Source organism: Rhodnius prolixus, unplaced genomic scaffold (assembly GCF_049639745.1).
Source record: "Rhodnius prolixus isolate KJV_2025 unplaced genomic scaffold, Rpr scaffold_2, whole genome shotgun sequence".
In the NCBI taxonomy this organism is placed as follows: domain Eukaryota; kingdom Metazoa; phylum Arthropoda; class Insecta; order Hemiptera; family Reduviidae; genus Rhodnius; species Rhodnius prolixus.
Window position 1 is genome coordinate 59,519,502 of NW_027411592.1, and position 21,499 is coordinate 59,541,000.

Below are 21,499 nucleotides of genomic sequence, written 5' to 3' on the forward strand. Positions count from 1 at the left end.
TCGAACCCACTAACCAACATTACATCTTAACTTTGCGGGTCTAGTCTCTTAACCACTCGGCTAATGTGACACCAGGTCTTGGTATATTTTATGCCAAAGGTTTATTGTTATTTTCTTTTGGTTTTTAATCGTAGGGTTATTGCTGTTGAACGGTGTAAAAGAAAAAAAACAAAAGAAAGCTACAAGTAATGATATCCACAGTGAACAACAGAACAAACACTGAAAAATTGAACAAAAGTAAATAACCGCAAAATATTAATTCAAATCTAGTAGTGGCTGTGGCCACAGCTAATTGTAATTGTAACAATGTATAGCCTACTCTTAAGCGTTGCTTTCCTCCATCATATCAGCTGTTTTGAACGTGGCGAAGTTTTCGGAACTGAACGGGAGAAGTAAGCAACCCCTGTTTTTTTTAAAGTGCCTTTTGCGTTTAGTTAATTTCACAGCAAAAAAAAATTATTGTTCAAAGTAAATGGTAAGATTTAAGGTTCAAATTTGGTTGTTTATTTTTCACTAAACAAAGGGCTTAATTTGAGAGTAGTGAAACTTAAGCTAGAAAATAAAGAAAAAGAAAAGTTAATCAGGTTAATTAGTGCTAGGGAAATTTTTTTTTTTACAAAAAGCGTAATTGGTAGCCCTTAGTTTCACATCTAATTCCAGTTACTCGAACGACATTTTTTTTTAAAGTTTTCTTCCCATTTTCAAATTTTAGTAGGTGTTTATAGCTTTGCTATTGTAAAAGTTATAATTAAAGAACTTAGGGAAGGGATTAGCTATGAGGTTAGCATACTGGACTCCCACGCGGAAGTCCCGGGTTCGAATCCAGCAGCTGACCCTTAGATTTTCTCTTCCTAGGAGCTTCTTACAGCTCACTGTCCGGCGATGGACAGTGTTGTCTGTAATGAGAGAACACTGTCCGGAGGCCGGCAGTGCACTGAAAAAAGCTCTGGGCGCCAATAACCTCAGATGTTGGCGCGCCTTAAATCATTAAAAAAAAAAAAAAAAAAAAAAAAAAAAAAAAAAATTAAGAACTTCTGAGGGGAACGTTAACATCTGCAGAAATCTGTAACCATCCAGCTTCCTTAGTTTGGATGGATTCCTATAGAAACACTCCGTGATTTCCTTTCAAGGCTAACACAACGGGATAGGGAACAATCTTCTTTTATTGATACTGTCCGCATATGCAATCTAATCTGTCCTAAAGTTTGGATATTGCAAATTTTAGAAGATGTATTTTTGCATATGTATTTAATTATTGTCCCTTTGTACAAACCCAAAATAGCGCAATCAATTTGACGAAACGTTTGCTCGAAAAGAAGCTTTTTTAAAAAATTTTAATTTATGAACGCTCCTATTTATAAAAAATAGATGTATTACGCTCGCATCGATATAGTACGCTGGAAAACAGAATCCTCATGAATATTATAAAAGTGGTACCAGTAAGATCTAAATTACATTTCTTGAGATTTCTTTTTAAAATAATAGTTGCAGAATTACATGAATGTTATTAGTAGGCGAAGTTAAAAGAATTAGAAATCGGAATCCGAATCGATAAAGCGGTACATCATATTTATTCGAAATCGATCAAATCGATCTTCTAGTTCTTCAAGATCTTCTGGCAGTAGCTAATCGAAATATCAAATTTCGCGATATCTATGCAGACCATAGATAAACAGATACATGTATGAAGATCTGCCATTGTCAGGGAACGAGAAATACAAATATGTAAAGATGTAAATTAGGTCATCTAGTTTTTGGAAGGTTACGGTGTCACGCACATACAAAGTGAACTAGAAGAAAATAGCGGATATAAAGTAATCGCCTAAATAAGTTGGTGAAGACCAGCGGAAGGAGTAGAAAGAGTTCATAGGACTTGGAAGTAGTACGGGAACAGAGAATGCAAGCAACCCTGGATGGGAAACAGGAAAATCGAAGAGTTTACTTGGGTGAATAGGGGCAGAGTTTTGTTCCTGGAATCAAACAAGTGGTTGTATTAAGAGGGATACATGATGATAATGATGATGCTAACGGTGAGGAAGTAACTTGGTAGTGGTGATGATCCGCCAGCGGAAGGGGGTTAGTGGTGATGATTTAGAGTGGGCACAGTGTGGCTTCAGGTACACATAATCATCCCTTTTCTTTTTTTTTTTTGCTTCGTACGAAAATTTTGTACTTTGCTTTGTTAGTTGGTAACCATGCTTGTTTGTATATGTGTACTGAGTATTTACAAAGATTTTTTTTTTCAAATGAAGAGAAACCATTCCGCCCTTCCATATAGAGATGGAAAAGAGAAGTGCAGTTTGAACCAAGCAGTGGATAAGGGAAACAGAATAACCAGGATGAGGGAGCAACAAGGGGTGGGTAGTTTTTGTAGAGGAAGTGAGATGGAGGAAAAGAGAAAGTAGATAGAAGGAGAGAAAATCCAAAAAACTGCAAAAGATGGATGAAGAGGCGAGAAAGTGTGGTGAGACAGGTGTTCGTGTAGTAGCAATGCGCCTGCGCCTTAGATAACTTCACCACACACACATACACACACACTGGGTGGAGGTCCTAGTATACCAGAGTCAAGCTGCAGTCCAGAGAGAGTTCAGTGTGTTTACAACCATGAAGCTGTACGGATCTAGTTCAAAACTCGCTCTAATCTTAGTGTTCGTGGTCGTGGTCGCCGTCTTAACAGAACGTCATCACGTTTTGGCCGTTTCATCGCCGGATTTACGGCAAGCTATCAACGTATTACAGGCCCAAGTTGCCTCTTTGATTGAACATCGTGAACAAAATGTTCAACTAGCTGAACAATTAAAAGAATTGAGGTACATGTTTTAATTAATTAAAAATCAATTAAAAAATTAATTTCCCTTTTTTTAACTTTTGTTTGAAGATTTACAATTTAAGTTAATTGGAAAATTTCTCCGTGATTAAACCCCCTCCACTTATGGGGAAAAGCGGAAATACCTGAGTTCTCCGTGGAAAAAAACCCTAATTCTCTGAACATAAGTGAGACGTCTAATTTAAGCCCATTTGGGGTACAATTTACAGATATTCTCTTTTGGTTAGAAAATCACCAATTTAAAAAAAAAAAAAAATGAAAATAACGTCTTATTTCAGCCCCATCACTTCCGGAAAACTCCAAATTTTGTTCTAATCTTTTATTAATAATTTTACTGTAGGAGATTAGCGTAATTTACCAAAATTAACAATTTTTTTTTTTAAAGTCGTAATCTGATTTTCACCATTTGTTATTTTTTTCAATTTTATTTTATTTATTTATTTATTTATTGTTTTCTCATTCTCACTGTAAGAGAAACATTTTGATCCCACAGATTTTTAAAATTAAGGTTTTTAAAACACAAATTCAATTTTGTACATTTGTTTGTATGCGCACAATATAATTTCCAAAAAACCGGAACGCCACAATAAACTATTGGTCTAATTCTCCTAACCGATTATTGCCATTTTACTGTCAAATCGATTTTCGGTTTTGTTCTCTTTGGAAAATGGTTCCAATCCAAAAAAAATTGCATTTCTGTGTGAAAATGGCGAAAGAAAAGCTTTCGTCTATGTATGTGTGTCATGTCGCAATTTAGGATAACTGTTGAAAAGTATCCCAAAAAACCTCAGAATCCCCAGGGGTTACTAGATTAATAGAAATTTAAATTTTAAAATAAATCGATTTAATGAAAATTTAAATTCTGGCAAGAAAAACAGTTTTCAGCAATTTTTTTTTTGGTTTCGTAATAAATTCCAAGTTAAAAAAAAAAAGGAAAAATATTATGTCAATTACGGGTATGAGAAAATCGTGAAACAAAAATGCATTTCCGTTAGAATGAGAAGAAGAATAAACAACTACAAAAGATCGAAAATCATTACTATGAACTTCCGTTTCCCATGGCTAATAGAAATTAAGAATGTTAAAAAAATAAAATAAAATAACAAGGGGACAAATTTACTTAAAAAAATCATTGTACTGTTATTTAACGTTTGTTACATTTGAATACAGTATAGATAATCAAAACGATGCCTTTCGGTGGGGTAGTTAGAGAAAAACGTGATCTGCCCAATTTACAGGTAAAATCCGCCGGCCTAAGGTTCATTATATAAAATCACCGACAAAAAATTCAAGTCTTGATTTTTCCTAGTAACTTTACTCTTACTAAATCATCAGTTTATTTGATTTTCTTTAAAAAAAAAAAAAGTGAAAGTGAGCTGAAAATGAAAACTTTAAAATAAGAAGAAAATTAAGAAAAATAACTGTATAACTTTTCTATTTTTTTGGCGTCCCCCCCTCAATGTTGCACTAAGTTGAAGATATTGTGTTATCTTGCTGATTTTTCATTTTTTAGCCAAAGTTAAATCCTTATTATCTAATAGAACACGTAGAAAATCCCAAAAACTATACTGAATATGGCATTTTAGAAGTGAACTCGGTACAAGTCTACTTTCGGCTGACCCTATAAAAAAAAAAAAAAAAATCCGCGATTTATCGTTTTGAGTTAGAGAAACTATTTAACTGACTATAATCGAAAATAAATCGATTTTAATAAAATGATTTTTCCAGTTAAAACTGGAAATTGATTTTTTTTTTATTTTTCGTCAGTTAACAATATCTTGCACAGATACTTCTCATTATTACTGCTTTTAGAATGGTAAAAAAAAAAAAAAATGCATAAAAACAGTTACATTTCTTAAAATTGTCAATTATTTTTAAAGACTTGTATCTTAACAATTGATTTAATTAATAAAGTTGAATACCTTAAAAACTAATTAAAACAATTTCGTGATCAATTATGCAGAAGTGCATCTTGAAATCTGCACAGTATGTATATATATAAAAAAAAAACTCCTAACCAAAAAAAGAAACAAGTCTTAACACGAAGACTTTTTAAAAACTCTGTTCCAATTCGTCCTTGAGACAACAGCAGGTGTATACCAAGATTTTTTTTTTGTATAATACTAATATGTATATATACATATATATTTATAAAACTAGTTTGATTTTTTATTTATGAGATACTATATTTTAGTTCTTATATTGGAAAACATTCTTTCAATAAATGCTGATTATAAAAATCAGTCATTTTATTTTAAAATATTTAAAATAAACAAAAAAAATCATTGTTTGCAGGGTGGGGATTAGCTCTCAATGGTTAGCTTAAACTGGAATCTAACGCGGAGATCCTTGGTTCGAATCCAGTGTTGCTAACCTTTAGAATTCCTCTTCCTAGGAGGAGCTTCTTACGTTGATGAACAGTGTTGTTTCTAAAGAGAGAATATTGTCCAAAGGTCGGCATAGCAGTGAATCAAATGTTGATGTGCTTAAAATTAAAACAAATAATGGTAATAATACGAAAAAATAAATAGAGAAGTTTTTTCTTTTTAATTTTCTTTAAATTCTGTGCATTATTTTAACATAGCATATCACTTTTACTTTGGCTTGTAATCTTTTGTGGCCTCAGGCGCCACGATAGCCGAGCGGTTAAGATACTAGACCCGCAATGCTAAGATGTATTGTTGGTTTAGTGGGTTCGATTCCCCCTGGTCTAGGCATTGGATTTTATTTAATAGTTATTATGAGAAATTTATAGTAAAGTATGTTAGGCGGTTAAGAGACTAGACCCGCAAAGCTAAGATGTATTGTTGGTTTAGTGGGTTCGATTCGCGGTGTCTAGGCTTTGGATTTTATTTAATGGTTTAATATGAGTAATTCGTAGTAAAGTATGTATGGCACTGTCCATGGCACCTAATTTATAATAGTTGGACGTAAAGCTTCCCTATTCGCAACACATGCAACAGTATTTAAGACAGTGTTTCCTCTATCAATCTAGATCAGAAACAATCCAGAAACTAGACTAATCCTCAGTGGAACATCCTTCTTTGTGAGACTTGTAAAAAAAAGACATTCGACAAAGTAACAGAGCCGCTAAGAGTTTGCTATCCAGAACATAAATGCTACAGAGACCGGAGGTAGCGAGAGATGTTCCACAGATTAGCTGCTTAGTTTTGGACATTGGGTTCGAAGATGAGGAATCGCCCAGTGGTGAATGCTCAGGTCCCATTCAAGAGACCCTTCCGGCCCTTGTTGGCTCTAGTACACGTAACAAGCTTCCCAAATTGGAAATCGTAGTCCCTTCCATTTCCGGCCCTTTTGTGACGAATGGAAAAAAGTGTTAACTAAATTTATTCATTTCTACTAAAAAAAAAAAAAAAAAAAAAAATTGAAATTTAAAAAAGAAATAGCCAGTCCTAAACGTTTAAAAATGTTTCCCTGTAAACTTGAATTGGAAACCTAATGAATCCCCACTTCAAGTATTAATTAATCTAGTCAAAGGGATGTGGCGGGGATTATATTGAAAAGTTGTGTAATTAAAAGTAGGAAAAACAGCTGGAGGACAGTCCCTCTCTGCCCTTGGACAGTCCCTTGGTCCTTCTGCGGTAAACCCTTTTTCTCTATTTAACTTTAGTATTTTTTTTTTTTTAATGTATTTTTTAAACATTTCAAAGACCATGTAGATCATTTGGTGGTTCAGACTATATTTGTATATAGTTCTCATTAAATATATTTATCAATATTTGGTTAATTAATAAATATCATTCGGCGCATGCGCCAAGATTAACTTACTGGTATTTCCTCCAAATCTATAGCTTCCTTCAACTTGCTACAATCGTACCCAATTCTCTGGTTTCGAAACAAATCTGGCGTGAACCTTTTACTCGATCTTCACTATTCTCAAATTTCTGTTTCAACTGATTTAGGCTAAAACTTTTGAAGGCATCATCAGTTTGTACTTAAGCTAAATATTAAATATAAGCTATATCTGAAAATTTTTCATTTTTGATTTCCGGAGGATATAAGTATAAAACAACCACCATATGTGGAGATTTAATAATTTACGAATACTTTAATTTTATTTTTAAACAATTATAGCGAGCAAATATCACAGGAAATTAATTATAAGACAATCCCAACTCATTAGCTTTAGTAAACCCAAAGTCCAAACGTATAAACTAATAATCCACTCCCCCCACCATAATTTAATCTGATTTGTTACAAGTATTACTAAATCTACATATTAAGCCATTTCGTGGAACTTAAATTCAATTTTATGCGCATAATGTTAGGAACACTGATAAAAGTAACTATATATCGTATGTACATACACACGTAATATTCGTTTAATTAGTTGGCCGCCAATTAAAGGTCATGATGGATATCCAGTCTGCTGCTAAATTAGTTTAGAATATAATTAAATTTTAAATTTTGACAGTAGACCAATCGGAGCGCGGTGACGATGTTGGAGGGCTACGTGTTAAATTTATAGTCATATTTCGAATATAATTCTTGTTAGACATGAATCAAAAATCTGATTAGTTGTTTTAAATGGGCCATCATTATTGGATTATTCTTGGCAGTTAATTGGAAAAAATAACATTATTGCCAGGAATTAAGCTCTATATTTTAAGCTCTGCATATTTTTGTTGGGGAAAATTGGCATCATTAAGTAAAATACATTTATTTTAGGAATTGTAGATAACTGAACTAAGGTATAAAATTGAATAGGGCGCCAAGATAGCCGAGCGGTTATGAGACTAGACCCGCAATGCTAAGATGTATTGTTGGTTTAGTGGGTTCGATTCCCCCGGTCTAGGCTTTGGATTATATTTAATGGTTAAAATCAGAAATTTATAGTTAAGTATGTTTGGCGGTTAAGAGACTAGACCCGCAATGCTAAGATGTATTGTTGGTTTAGTGGGTTCGATTTCCCTGTCTTAGGCCTTGGATTTTATTTAATGGTTAATATGAGAAATTTACAGTAAAGAATGTTAAGCGGTTATAGGCTAGACCCGCAATGCTAAGATGTATTGTTGGTTTAGTGGGTTCGATTTCCCTGTCTTAGGCCTTGGATTTTATTTAATGGTTAATATGAGAAATTTACAGTAAAGTTATGTTTGCTACTTGCCTCCTCCACGACACCTAATTGGTAGTTGGACGTTAAGCCCCGCCTGAAAAATAGGCGATTACTTTTTACCCTTATAAAATTAAATAATCATATGAACAGCATCGTTCTTAAAGTGGTAAAGCAAAAGAGGTACGTAGTAAGAATTTTAATGGAAGAATGCAAGAAAATGATTAGAAAGAGGGATTACGTGATTTTAATTTAGGTTAAGTTATAAGGATGGCAGGAATATAGAGGACTGATCCATCCATTAGTTGTAAGTTTGTAGGTAAATAGTTGTATATAGTAGAGGGATGAATGTGTGAAGCGAATGTATTTATAAGTAAGAATGGAGAGTGAGTGATATTCTAGTGATAAGCACCTAGACGATGCTAGCTGTATGGCGAAAGCCAATGCCAAAAAAATTTTAACAAAGCGCTAGCGGTGTTACTTGTTACGTTGATTTAATTCGAAGACTAGCTATTGCTATTGTATTCTGTACGAACAACAATTGTGGATTGAAAGGATGAGGTAGGGGAAGTTGTCGTCTCCCTTTTTCCAGGCACCGAGGGGGTTGTGGTGAGCTTCTACTTCTCTCGAGTTATAAATCTCTTATTTTCCCCTACTTTTACGCCACTAATCTTCAGCACTGCTAAGAAACCTTATCTATATATTAAAAAATAAGTAGGGTCTCTTCTGAATGGTCTACTTCATTAGCATGGCCTGTCTGCTTCATGGTCTGTAGAAGAAATATTGCACCCTCTGGAAAGATGCAGATTTCTGGAGGGAGGACTTCAGGTTCAAGGACAAAGTTATGCAGCAGCTGAAGCTTCTAATCCTTTCTCTAGCTCCCCGATTCTAACTGTCGTGGAAATCCTGAATGGCTGCTCCAAGGCAGTGCCTCCTTTCTTCCCCTTTTTGAGCTCTACTTGAAAAGAGGCTTGTCGCTTGTCTCTTTGGTCCAACCCCAACCTGGTTCCTAGGAAGTAGGGAGAAACTTAAAATTATTTTTGTCCCAAATATCGTATCATTTCTCTAAGGCGCCACGGTAGCCTAGCGGTTAAGAGACTTGACCCGCAATGCTAAGATGTATTGTTGGTTTAATGGATTCGATTCCCCTGCCTTAGGTCTTGCATTTTATTTAATCGTTAATATGGGAAATTTATAGTAAAGTATGTTAGGCGTTAAGAGACTAGACCCGCAATGCTAAAATGTATTGTTGGTTTAGTGGGTTCGATTCCCCCCGGTCTAGGCCTTGGATTATATTTAATGGTTAATATGAAAAATTTATAGTAAAGTATGTTTGCTAGTCGCCTCCGTCCACGGCACCTAATTGGTAGTTGGACGTAAAGCGCGATACTTTACTTTCTACCATTTCTACATGAGCTCAATTATCACGGAAATAAGCAAGTATATTTCATTCAGCTATTAAAATTATACTAAGTGAATAAAATCTTAATAGAGTTTCCAATTACAAAATAAAATATTTTAAAGATGAAATGAAATCCCTAATAAAAAGAGTAAAGATGTAATCAAGTCATTAAAAAAAGAAAACCCCCTTAAAAACAAGAAGGCGGAAAAAAAAAGAATTTGTTAATATAAGAGGAGCATGGGGATGAGAAGTAAGATGGTGGGTGACGCTTTTCTTGAGAAGAAAACTGGTGTAAAAAAAGGAAAAGCCGTGAAAAGCGGAAGCAATAGTGTCAACACAACCTTTAATTAAGATTAATTATAATTGGGGGGGTGATTAACACGCTGTTCCTCAGTTTTTCCTTTTCAGTTTTTCTCTTCCAGATTAAGTAGAGAAAAGTTATCGGTTTGTGTACTTCTTTGCTTTGTATGTGTGCGCGTAGTTGTCGTATTTTCTGGCTCTGTGTGAGTGGGAAATTTCTTTTTTCCTGTTTTGTTTTCCTACCTTTACCCCCCCATTTCTTTGTGTCTTAACAAGGAGAACATCTATTGAGAAAAATAACTTTTCTCCAGTCGCTGTTACGCCCACGTTAAATGATCAACCCCGCCTTCCTCCACCTTACCATTTTGTTAAAAGTTAAACACTAAGATGGTGCTTAGAGACAGAGAGAGGTGGAGGGTTGTGTGACCAAGTTCTCTAGATTGAGCCTAAGGGGACCCCTGGAGTTTTCGGGAGCGCAGATGGCACTGCCAAGCAGGCTATTAGTGGAGTTTGCCTTTTGGTCCTCAGAGGCATCCTTCTCCTCTGTTCCCATTAGTTCCCTTTTTTCCCCTTCCTCACACCCAATGATCCTTGTTTTCTTATTGCTGTACTTGACTTTAAATTCGGGAGTATCCTTCAGGAGGAGGCGTAGCACAACTTTTCCCATTTCCATTCTAATCTAAAGTAGGACCAGAAAAAAAACTAACTAACTTTTCCCCCGTGACGTAAGAAGGTGTTAGAGCAGAGCTGACAGGAACCGTCACCCCGTTAAATTCTACGGAAATTTAATTACGTAAATTGCGTCTCACAGGAAGTAGTGTGAGTTGACCAATCAGAGAGCCTCCTGACCCTACTGTAATTGTGCAGATTTTCTACCGGAAATATCAGTCCCCTGATATGGAGGTCCCCTTAGTTCGAAAACAAAAAGAAAAACATCGCACTTTTTACTTGTTGGTCCATACACGTTAAACCAGTAAGTATTGTCCATAGGCCTACTGTGTGTAGTACATCTGAAATGGACTTCAAAGACGTATTGGCTAACTTCATATTTTCCATTGTTCTTGAGTGACGTCATTTAAATTTTTTTTTTCTAAATTCATTACTTTTTTTGCAATAAAAATGTTATTACTCAGAACGCTTTAGTCTGATTTCAATTCTGATGACACGATTAGAAAGATAGATAAATTTTCTAAAAATTGACACCATTTTGAAGCATAAAAGGGAATGGATTAGCTATGCGGTTAGCGCACGCGTGGTCCCGGGTTCGAATCCAGCTACTGACCCTTAGATTTTCTCCTCTTCCTAGGAGCTTCTTACAGCTCACTGTCCGGTGATGGACAGTGTTGTCTGTAACGAGTGAACACTGTCCGGAGGCCGGGGCAGTGCACTGAAAAAAGCTCCGGGCGCCAATAACCTTAGATGTTGACGCTCCTTAAATCATTAAAAAAAAAAAAAAAAAAAAAAAAAATCGAAGCATAAGTCATTCTCCAAACAGCCTCAATCTTCCACCTGGATACTGGAAAAATAAAAGTAACTGTAAAAAATTTAAAGTGACACCTCCTCATTCAAGAAAATCGCTTCTCGCGTTTAGACGCTACGTTGTTTACAAAAAAAAAAAGGTAACAACAAGAACATTTTTTAAAAATGTCGTTTTTGCCCATTTTCAGCAACTTTTTTTCTCCAAATCTATTAGATTTGGGTTGTTGCAAGAAAAAATACAGTTGTAGAGGAGGATTTTCCGAATATTTTAAAGAAAATTTGGAAATTTTATCTTTTATAGTGGAAGAGAAAAAAGTAGTCAATGTTGGGTTGTTTTCCAGCGTTACAGTTTTTCTTTTTTTTTGCAGTTTTTGACGATCAACCCTTATACAACTGTCCTACCCGGACAATTTTAATCAATATTAATTATAAATCAATTATAATATTAGTATAAATTCCTTGTTTCAATAAAATTTAATTTATTATTATTTTATACGATATATGATTTTTAATTTGGGATTTTTTTTTTTTTTTGTTTGCAGGGAGGAAGTGGTAGTATTGCGTGAGAAATGTCGCGGTACAAAAAATACGGCCACTCGTTTGAAATGGTTAGAGTCTTCCGTTTCGGAAGCACGCGGACAGATATCCGAGTTGGGTGCCGCCTTGGATCGTACAACAACTTTAGTAACTTCACTGAAGTCTGAAGTGTCTGCCAACAGTCTTGGACTTGCTATTACCAAGGTAAGTCTTCTCTACTTTTTTAATGTACCTTATTTTTTTTTGTGTGTGTGTTCTTTTCTCTGCATGCTATTGGCTAAAATTTTATAGATGGACATTGAAATTGCGTATTTCAGTTTACTACATCAGTGGGAAGGGTTTCGTTTTAGACTCTTATTTGATACTGTCACTTTTTAAAGGAAAATTGGTAAAACGGTGACATCATTACTTCCTTCTTTTTTTTTTTGTAGAATTCGTTTTCATCCTTTGGTGAACATTTTGAAACAGTGACACAAAAAAATAACTTATGACGTGGCAAGTTTTAATTGTAGGATTGGATTGGCAACGATATCCAAGCATCGATATTGGCTCCCCTTTCCCAACAATGTTACGGCGACCTTTTTGGTCCAAAAATTGGTCGCAAGTTTTCTATGGCTATTTTTTCTTCCTTTTTGTTGAAACAGAATACGTCTCTGAAGTGGTGACACATAATTTCTCTACTGGTGTTCTTTCTGTGATTATGAGGAAGGGTAAGTTTAAGTGGGAAAAGAGGAGCCGCTGATTTAAGCGCGTTACCATGGCTACTAAATCTTTGGGAGGATGTGTGTGTGTGTCCAGCACACTCTCCTTCTTGTAATTGGCCCCTGGTAAATACCCTTGGCGATTATAGTTATATGGGAGTATAACCCCTCCTCCAGACGTGCACAGTATTCACACGTGTTCAACTAAACCAGAAGAAGAAGAAGAAGGGGAAATGCTTTCCTTTTACAACTATAGTGGAACACCCCGGGCAATCATGTGCAATAAGAGAAATGTGGAGGTCCTACTGCGTGATGGTGGTGGATGGTGCAGGGAGAAACTGGATGAACGCAATGTTAGAGGGATAGAGTGTGCCTAATTAAACTGCACACCTCCTGGGAGCCCTGCATCACAAGATAGGGTTACTTCACGCTTGGGGGGGGGAATTGGAAGGGGAAAGCAGCAGGTCTTAACTTGTATGTTTCATTTTCATTAGGCTTTTACACAGGGATAATGCCACCCTATAGGACCACTTCAGCGCCGGACAGGGCATGGCAGAGGGCAAGTGACAGCGGGCCTAACTATCCAGTAGCACATATCTACCCACTGGGACATAGTCATTCGAAACACGATGCTGGCGTTCCTATAACACTCCTTGTATATAAAACATAACCCTACTTGCAGTTAGTAAGCCCTACCACGCCCTTTAACTATAACCCAGCAACCAACAACGCTGATGACCTAAACCTAACTAAACTAAGTCGCTTACATAACCTTCTTGTTTATGTTAAACAATTTCAGTCGGAACAACCTCCCTCTCTCCTTAGTCACTTTCTCTTCCTCTTTACAGAATTTCATTTTAGTAAAAGCAACCTCTTCACCTAACTAAACAATAACATGCTTCGATAATAAAGCCCACGCCCCTTGGGTTTTCTCGTTAATTAGATTTTAGAAGAAATTTTTCTTTTTTCTTTTTACCTTCAATACTTTTAGTTTTCTACTTAAATCTAGTTTTCACTGGCAATACACTTAAAACCAAATATATTTAGGTGCGTAGAGTCGTAAAACTTGCTAACGTAAATGGAAGTACCAAATAACAAAATGAATTTTCAAGTTTTAATGGTTTTTAAGAAAATTACCGTAACGATTTTCTGTTGACTTGGTGTTGTCATTTCTACTACATGAAAATCCATAACTTTCCTTCCTTTTCCTGCTCTCACGGAGTAGCGGTGATTAACGCATCTCTCTCTAACGTGCCATTTTAATGAAATGCAAGCTCCTACCATTTATGTAATATTAACTGTAGTAAAGTAAAGTAATCGCCTATTTTTTCAGGTGGGGCTTAACGTCCAACTACCAATAAGGTGGATGGAGGCGACTAGCAAACATATTTTACTGTACATTTCTCATATTAACCATTAAATAAAAACCAAGGCCTAGACCAGGGGGAATCGAACCCACTAAACCAACAATACATCTTAGCATTGCGGGTCTAGTCTCTTAACCGCCTAACATACTTTACTATAAATTTCTCATATTAACCATTAAATAAAATCCAATGCCTAGACACCGAGGAATCGAACCCACTAAACCAACAATACATCTTAGCATTGCGGGTCTAGACTCTTAACCGCTCGGCTACCGTGGCGCCTAATATTAACAGTATTACATAAGTTACTTGAATTTTGAAATTTGGAGAAAAATAACTATACCGGAAGTTTAAATCTGTTTAGAGCTTTTCTCTCTCTCTCTCCTTCTCCACAATAGGAAGTAAAGTAAGGAACCAGCTCAAAATGAGTACTTATTGATGGTATTTATTGAAATACTCGTAAAAAGGGCAAAAATTCTGGTTACACCCATTTAATTTTTCTGAGAAATGCAACCTGTAAACAAATTATTATTGTCCTTGGATGTTTTTGATATAACAAAACTTTAGCTAGCTGTGGTAAGGAGTTAACCGTCAAGAAGGCTGTGAAAAGGAAATGACACTATATATATATATATACATTCCAGGGAACTGTGGAAAAACAAACACTGCCGCCAGTGTTATCAATGTTACCCAACACCACCCGGTAGTACCATCAGGGACTTCTTCACCTGTCTTCCATCGTCCCGCCAACTCACTCTCTCTCTCTAGCCGTTTTTACACACTCGAGGAAAAAGCTCGCATCTTACCACCACCAGCTGTTCCCTTTTTAAGAGGAACCAAGTTTTTTCGTCTTCCCTTACGGCCAGTGTTCATAACATCTTTGTGCCGCTTTAAGAACATCTCCTACATCTTCTTAGACCTTCCATGATGTACGACTCCCTTGGCAGTAGATGAATTACTCTGCTGAGATGGTTGGAAGATGCCCCCTTTCGTCCTTCAGTGTTAACAACAATCTTGTTTTCCCCCTTGTTGTCAGGCCTCCCCCCTTAGGAACAGCTGGGGTTAGTCTTTATGTTGGACGTACCAAAAAAGCCTCGCTTTACGATATAAGCATGCGCAGTTCAGACACTTGAAAATTTATCCCAGAATTCCTCCTTTTTTTTGAGTCCTATCCTCCTGTTGTCACCATTTTATACTTCTTTTTTTAAATTGTTTTTCACTTCCTTTTATAAGTGAATATATAGCAAAACTTCCTGTCATAATTAATTTCATGTATTCAAATCGTTTATTTTTATTCGAACTTCTCAACTGTGGTCAGAAGGTTTTTTTCTCTTGCACAGAGATGGTCTTCCATTTTTTGTGGTGGCACGCCTGTCCAATAATATGCCTCAAAAATCAAACTTGATCTGTTAAATGGTTTCCCAAAGAGCAATTGTTGTTTACAAAGAGTTTTTTGGATATAAAACTTAGCGCTAACATAAAATTCTTCATTTTAGACCAGCGTTTTCCAACCTTTTTTCGGCTCACCGTACCATTGGTGGTAGTACCAATCATGCTATTGTACCACTTCGTAAAAATGATAGTATTTCGTGATATTTGTTATTCCCGAGTGTGTTATTTTATTATTATTATTATCTTTATTTGTATAGAAGATACCAATGTATCTGTTACAAAGGAGTTCCAAGTTCATGTTCACTTTATAAACTTTGTGAAGTGTAAGATCTCTTAGTTTTTAAACTTTTTTTATATAATAATTATTAAAAATTGCTACACATATTTTTCTCTTCAAAATTATTAATTAATTTACAAAGTTCTTCTTTAAGGATTATTATATCTGTTCATATGGAGTGGGATTCTAAAACTTTCATAGACTGGCCCAGCTGATAAACAATTAATGTTTCCGGCTCGTTCTTATTACACATTAAACAATGATCTTTGGGGTTTGATTGTACAAAATTATATTATTGTTTTTTTTAAATTTAATAACATAAGGGGGCCACCCAATCTTATTTCAGAAAGAATCCCTATAACTTGAAAATAAATGAATTTATCTAAAATATTGTTGACCGACATTTTTGTAATAATTTTTGAGAATTCCCAAAATATATTTAACATAATGTTATTTACTTCATTTTAAATCAGTTAAGTGCAAATGTTCCCTGTTTTATTATAGGAATATTAGGTTTGTGATTGCATTCTAATGAGCAATTCTATTTCTAGAAGGGGGTTTGAAATCCAATTTATCATTGGTGTTTTCGGGTTTTGGGAAAATACTCCATGAAAGACTAATTTTAATCCTGTTAAATGTGCTATTATATTTTCTCGTATATCTCGAGACAGACTAACCTTATTACTGTACATATTAACAACTTTACTGCATTAAAATAATTTTTATGTATTATAGGAAAAAAATTATGATTTTTTAATTTTTATGTCCGCCATTATTGATTATTTTTCGTGTACCACCGACCAGCAACTCGCGTACCACCAGGTTGGGAAACGCTTTTTTAGACGGTAAATTTAATTAGAAAAATTTAAACACAATAAGTGATGCCAAAGAAAAAAAAAAACTAAAAAAAATATGAGCATACCAGATCTTTATTTAGAACTAGCAACACGGAAGCGTAGTCTTAGTAACAATCTGACGTAATCACTTCCATATTACTTGGGAAGTCACCTGAATTCTATCTGCAAAGCTCAACTTCCTGTACTTGCGTATTGTTCCTGCCCTTAAGCTCTAGGAAGGAAAAAGCCGGATGTAGCAGAAGACCCTTCCTTCCTCAGTGACGGTGTTAAAGGCCTAGCATGCGACGAAAGATAAACGAGCTCACACTATCTAGGTGTTACCCTATAATAATATCAACCAGCATTTACGCCCAACCACATTGCCGCCAAAATCTCACTTAGTATGCCTCGCCCCTTTTCTCACAATTATGGCCGGTCGCTAGCCTGGATAATACCTGGTTATAAAACTTTATTATTGTTACTGTTATGTCATTTTATCTTCTTCTTTTCTTTTTGTGGCTCACATTGTCCAGATGAGGCTGTCATATAACCCAGATCCAAAGTTTAGCTTGTACCTTTGTGTAGTTACAAAATTTTACCTTTTTCTTAATTATTCAACACGTATGATGCAATAAATAATCGATAATTGAGGTCAAGTTTTATTACAGAAATAAATATTAAGAGTTATACTAACCAGCCTTACTTATATGTGTTGCGTTTCCATTTTTTGTGTATGAAATCTTTAATTTTACCGTTTTGGTAATCTAGATGCAACAGTAAATGCATGTATGTTACAGAATAAATGTTTAATAGCATCTCTACAGCCCTTACAGTTGAGGGTTGACAGTAGTAGTGAAGTTTGCCAATTTTTTTTTTAATGATTCAACAGTTATGATGCATTAGATAATCGATAATTGAGGGCAAGTTTATTTTTATTACAGCAGTAAATATCAAGAGTTATACTATCCAGCCTTACCTATATGTATTGCGGTCACATTTTTTATTTAAAATTTCTAATTTTACCGTTTTATTATATGATGCATTGCAGATAATCGCTAATTGTGGATGTCTTTCAATTTTTTTATTACAGAAATGAAGTTATACTAACCGACCTGACCTGTATGTGTTGCATTTCCATTCTTTTTTGTTTATTTTAAATTTACTACTGCAAAGCCATAAAAGGCTGCAACAAGTAAATCAGCTGATATTAGAGACATGTGACCGTAATTATCATCGGTGATGACTTTTCAAAAAACTAACTGATTAGTTAATTACTTACTGACTTCCTTCGTAGAGGAAATCGCGTGGCTAGCGCTGCTTTCGACGTCGAACAAGATCCCTGATGGAACAGGAACAGGATAAATGGATTAGGGATGACAAGAGAGAGATGGGAATGAAACTTTTTTTACAAGAAGATGAAATGAAGTCCTTGATGAATGGTTAAGTAAGATCGTTTTGGTTGGTGAGTTAGTTATTTGGCGAAGAATTTTTAATTGTAATAATTGAAAACGGTAGATATTGTACTGCTTTTTGCTGACTCCCAAGAGCCCCTAAGTCTAGATTGGTTTCAGTAGGGATTACGACGATTTTAGCTTTAAAAAAAATCGTGATATGCGATAATAATTAAGAACAGTCATTTATTTTGCAGACCAACATGCAATTGCATATCCAATTCTCTTGATCGTCCAATATAATTCTCTGGAAAAATTCTTTGCTAAGATTCTTTGGGTTTACCGTTTAACACTTTTTTGCTCAAAAAAAAAAGTATAAATATAAAATAAAATAAGCAAAAAATGGCCGGAAGTTCAAAGTTAGTATTAAATAAGTGAGGGTAATTCAGCGCAGTTCGCGCCATTTGTGTAAACTGAATGAAAAGTGTTATTTTTCCAAGAGTTTCCTGGACAAACTTCAGAAAAATCACATTCATTGATCTCTCTGTTGATAGTGATTTAAAAAAACAGTCTACACTGACATCATAAGTGCATCCAAAATGCACTAAATCATTTTTTGTTTTTGTTAAAGAAAAAGTAATATAAACACTTATGAATCGTAAATCATGTCAACTCATCTTATTTTCTCCCTCCATCAAAAAGAAAAGCGCCCCTCCCCTCAGCAAGCTAGGGAAGTGCCCTTTTCAACAGACCTTGATTGATGAAGGTAATTCTTGTTTCTTTCCAAATGTCGAGGGGATGTGGAAATCTTACAATCCTTACGACAGGATGTGTATTTTCTTTTTGTTAAAAAAAAAGAAAAAGTAAAGCGAGGAAAGTTATAAAAAAAAATAAAAAAATAGAAAATATGTTGGTACATTGATCTTTGTCAGAGGAAGATCGTGGAGGCAGTGTGTTCCTGACATTTCAATCAAAAGTTCTCCAGTGTAAGGGAGGAGGCAAGCTCCCCTAAATAGGGTGACATGGTGGGGGATTTTTTTAGGTAAACATTTTCAAGTTCAATTTCTTCTTGATTTTGTTTTATAACTTTTATTGTATTTCGAAACAAGAAAGAGAAAGTTACGTTCATGTTGGGCTTTCTATTAGTTTTCCAAACTTTTCTCAATGTTACTTAATCCATAGACTTTAAGGTTCCTTCAGGGTTTTTTTTTTTATAAATCGTGAGAGGGGGAAAGAAGTAACGATAAAAAGTAATGGAACCCGAAATAGATACATTTATGGGGGTCTAAACTCTTTAGTTCAGGTGGTAGGTGAGTTGAAGATGATGGTTGGAAGGGATCTGCAGTAACACATGCGGTACCAGGCTTTCCGGTATGAGAGGCTGGTATCTGGAGAATTGTGGTAGCAGGTAGTGGCTTTGTAAGTGGGAGATCGCCAGTTCGAATCCCGTCTATGACTAGGAAAAATAGATTTGTCGCCCAATTTGGTAGTTGGACGTTAAGCCCCCCGCCTGAAAAATTAGGCGATTACTTTACTTATTAGCAGGTAAAGACATGAGACATGATAGCGAAAGAGCTATTTCTTGGATATCCAGGAGGGGTTAGAAGGAGAGGTAGGCTCCGGGTGAGATGGCTCGACAATGTTGAGCAGGATGTGTAGAGATTTGGGCGTAAGAAGATGGAGAAGAGCGGCCCAAGAGAGAGGGATGAATGGCACAAGATTATTGAGGCGGCCAAGGTCCTTCCTTGGACTGTAGTGCCCCAAGCAAGAAGAAGAAGAGATTTGGGCATAAGAAGATAGAGAAGAGCGGCCCAAGAGAGGGGGATGAATGGCACAGCATTATTGAGGCGGCCAAGGTCCTTCCTTGGACTGTAGTGCCCCAAGCAAGAAGAAGAAGACAAGAGGCATGCCTTGGCCTGAAGATATTTTCCGCAAGCTGATGGCTTTTCTCAAGGGGGGGGGACATCGTCGACTTAGTAGTTGGCCTTAGAACGCAATAACATTTTGCAGATTCTGTGGGAGTGATGGACAAAATCTCGCAAGTACGTACATCTCCTAACTGACTGAGCGATGTCATTATCCATTGAAGATTCAGATACTAGGAAGTAAGCTGATGCTGGAACCGGACTTAACTCTCCTTTATAACCTCTTCAGATTCTGGGATTGGTGAGCGTACTGTACAGGCGACTCGCCTGTCTAAACACCACCTAATTTTGGTACAAGAATGTTTGTCATGAGATACACTCTCTAAACATTACCACCTGAGAAATCAGGTGATCTCTGTATTTCAAGGGAACGGCCTTGGTTTCCCTATACATATATCAGATCCCATTCTGAGAGAGATTTAAAATACACCCTGTTGGTTGCCTGCTCAAACAAAATATTGGTGAACTTGTTCAATGGCTCCTTGCTTGAAAGTGATTCCCCTTCTGTCTCTTGATTTCTATTTTTGTATGAATCAATCAGAGTAATTAAAAACTCCGAGTAAAATGAAGGGGGAAGGGGGAAGCACAAAATAATGAATGAGGAAAAATTTATAAATAGTTACCCCGAGCAGGTTTAAACCTGTCTGACGTTGGTTGTCCTTACGTCATCAGATCGTTAGTCACGAACTCCTGGCTGCCACTCCCCATTCTTCTCTCCTATATTTCCACAACCAACGGACGGATCGTTTTCCATGTATATTTCATTACCATAGAGCAGAGTGGGGCGTAGGGAAAGTTCAACAACAAGGCACAACTAATGATTCTACCTTCCTGGCGGTAAAAAAAAAAAAATTGGCGTACATACTCTCATGACTTGCTGTAACAGTATTTTTCAAAATTTTCCTAACCTGATACATTTTCTTCATACTTGCGAGTTTTTACTTCCAATATTGGTTTCAATATTGAACAGAAAAAAAGATACTTTCCAGCGAGTTATTAACTTTCTGTAGGTCCTCTCCTCTTTGCGTAGATTGTAATGAGGAGGAGGATCTCAAGACAATATAATAATGATATGTCCACGTTACGAGTATGTAGTAGAAAGGAAACGAATGTTTGACGACTTGTACAGGTATTTTTAGATGCACCATTTCGTTACGAAGACATAATGTTCTCCACCAATATCTATGTGCTTAAATCTGTAGCAGAGCTAGCAATGAAATATGAATGTATTTAAAAGTTATAGAATGAATGGAAGAAAATGATTAGAGAAGGATTACGGTGATTTTAATTTCGGTTAAGCTATAAGGATGGCAGGAATATATCCATTAGTTGTAAGTTTTATGTAAATAGTTGTATATAGTAGAGGGATGAATGATGTGTGAAGCGAATGTATTTATAAGTAAGAATGGAGAGTGAGTGATATTCTAGTGATAAGCACCTAGACGATGCTGGCTGTATGGCGGAAGCCAATGCCACAAAAAGAAACTTGTCTGTCCTCTACCTTTACACCTTCCAAATAAAATAAGAAACAGTTCAAACTTGTAAGCCCTTAAATATGTTGAACGTTGAAGTCTTTTTAAAAAGATGCACTACCATGGACAGCAGTCGAGGACACACAGAGAGAGAAATGCACATCCTGTTCTACACACACAGACAAACTAACTTCAGTGTGAAAGCAACTGTGGTAACTAACCCCTAGCAGTTACCACTTACCTACCCAGTCTAGCTGCCATTGTCTACTTAGTTTGCTGGATTTTTTTTTGGACTATCCAGCCGAGGCTAGCTTGTGGGAACGCCCTCGGTTACTGGTGTTGCTTTCTGCGGTTTTTTTTTTCGCAGAATCAGGAACAAACCGGAAAAGTCACCAAGAGCAAGTTCCTTCCACTAATTTTCCAAAAAAAAAAAAAACATTTCTGCCATTCAGAAGGTCTGTCCATTCAGTTCTCCTGAAAGGATCATTTTTGCTTTTTCCGAGTTCTGGTAGAATACAA

At 35.9% G+C, this 21,499-nt stretch overlaps 1 protein-coding gene across 1 annotated transcript in view; it reads left to right on the forward strand.

Moving 5' to 3' along the window:
* Window positions 1-2,551: 2,551 nt before the first annotated feature.
* The window catches only part of sca (scabrous), a 127,543-nt gene continuing 108,595 nt past the window's right edge, over window positions 2,552-21,499 (forward strand). Inside the window, exons 1-2 of the mRNA XM_074116985.1 lie at window positions 2,552-2,810; window positions 11,625-11,823. Coding sequence (XP_073973086.1) covers window positions 2,605-2,810; window positions 11,625-11,823 — 405 coding nt within the window. The 5' untranslated portion in view covers window positions 2,552-2,604. The remainder of the gene's footprint in view (window positions 2,811-11,624; window positions 11,824-21,499) is intronic.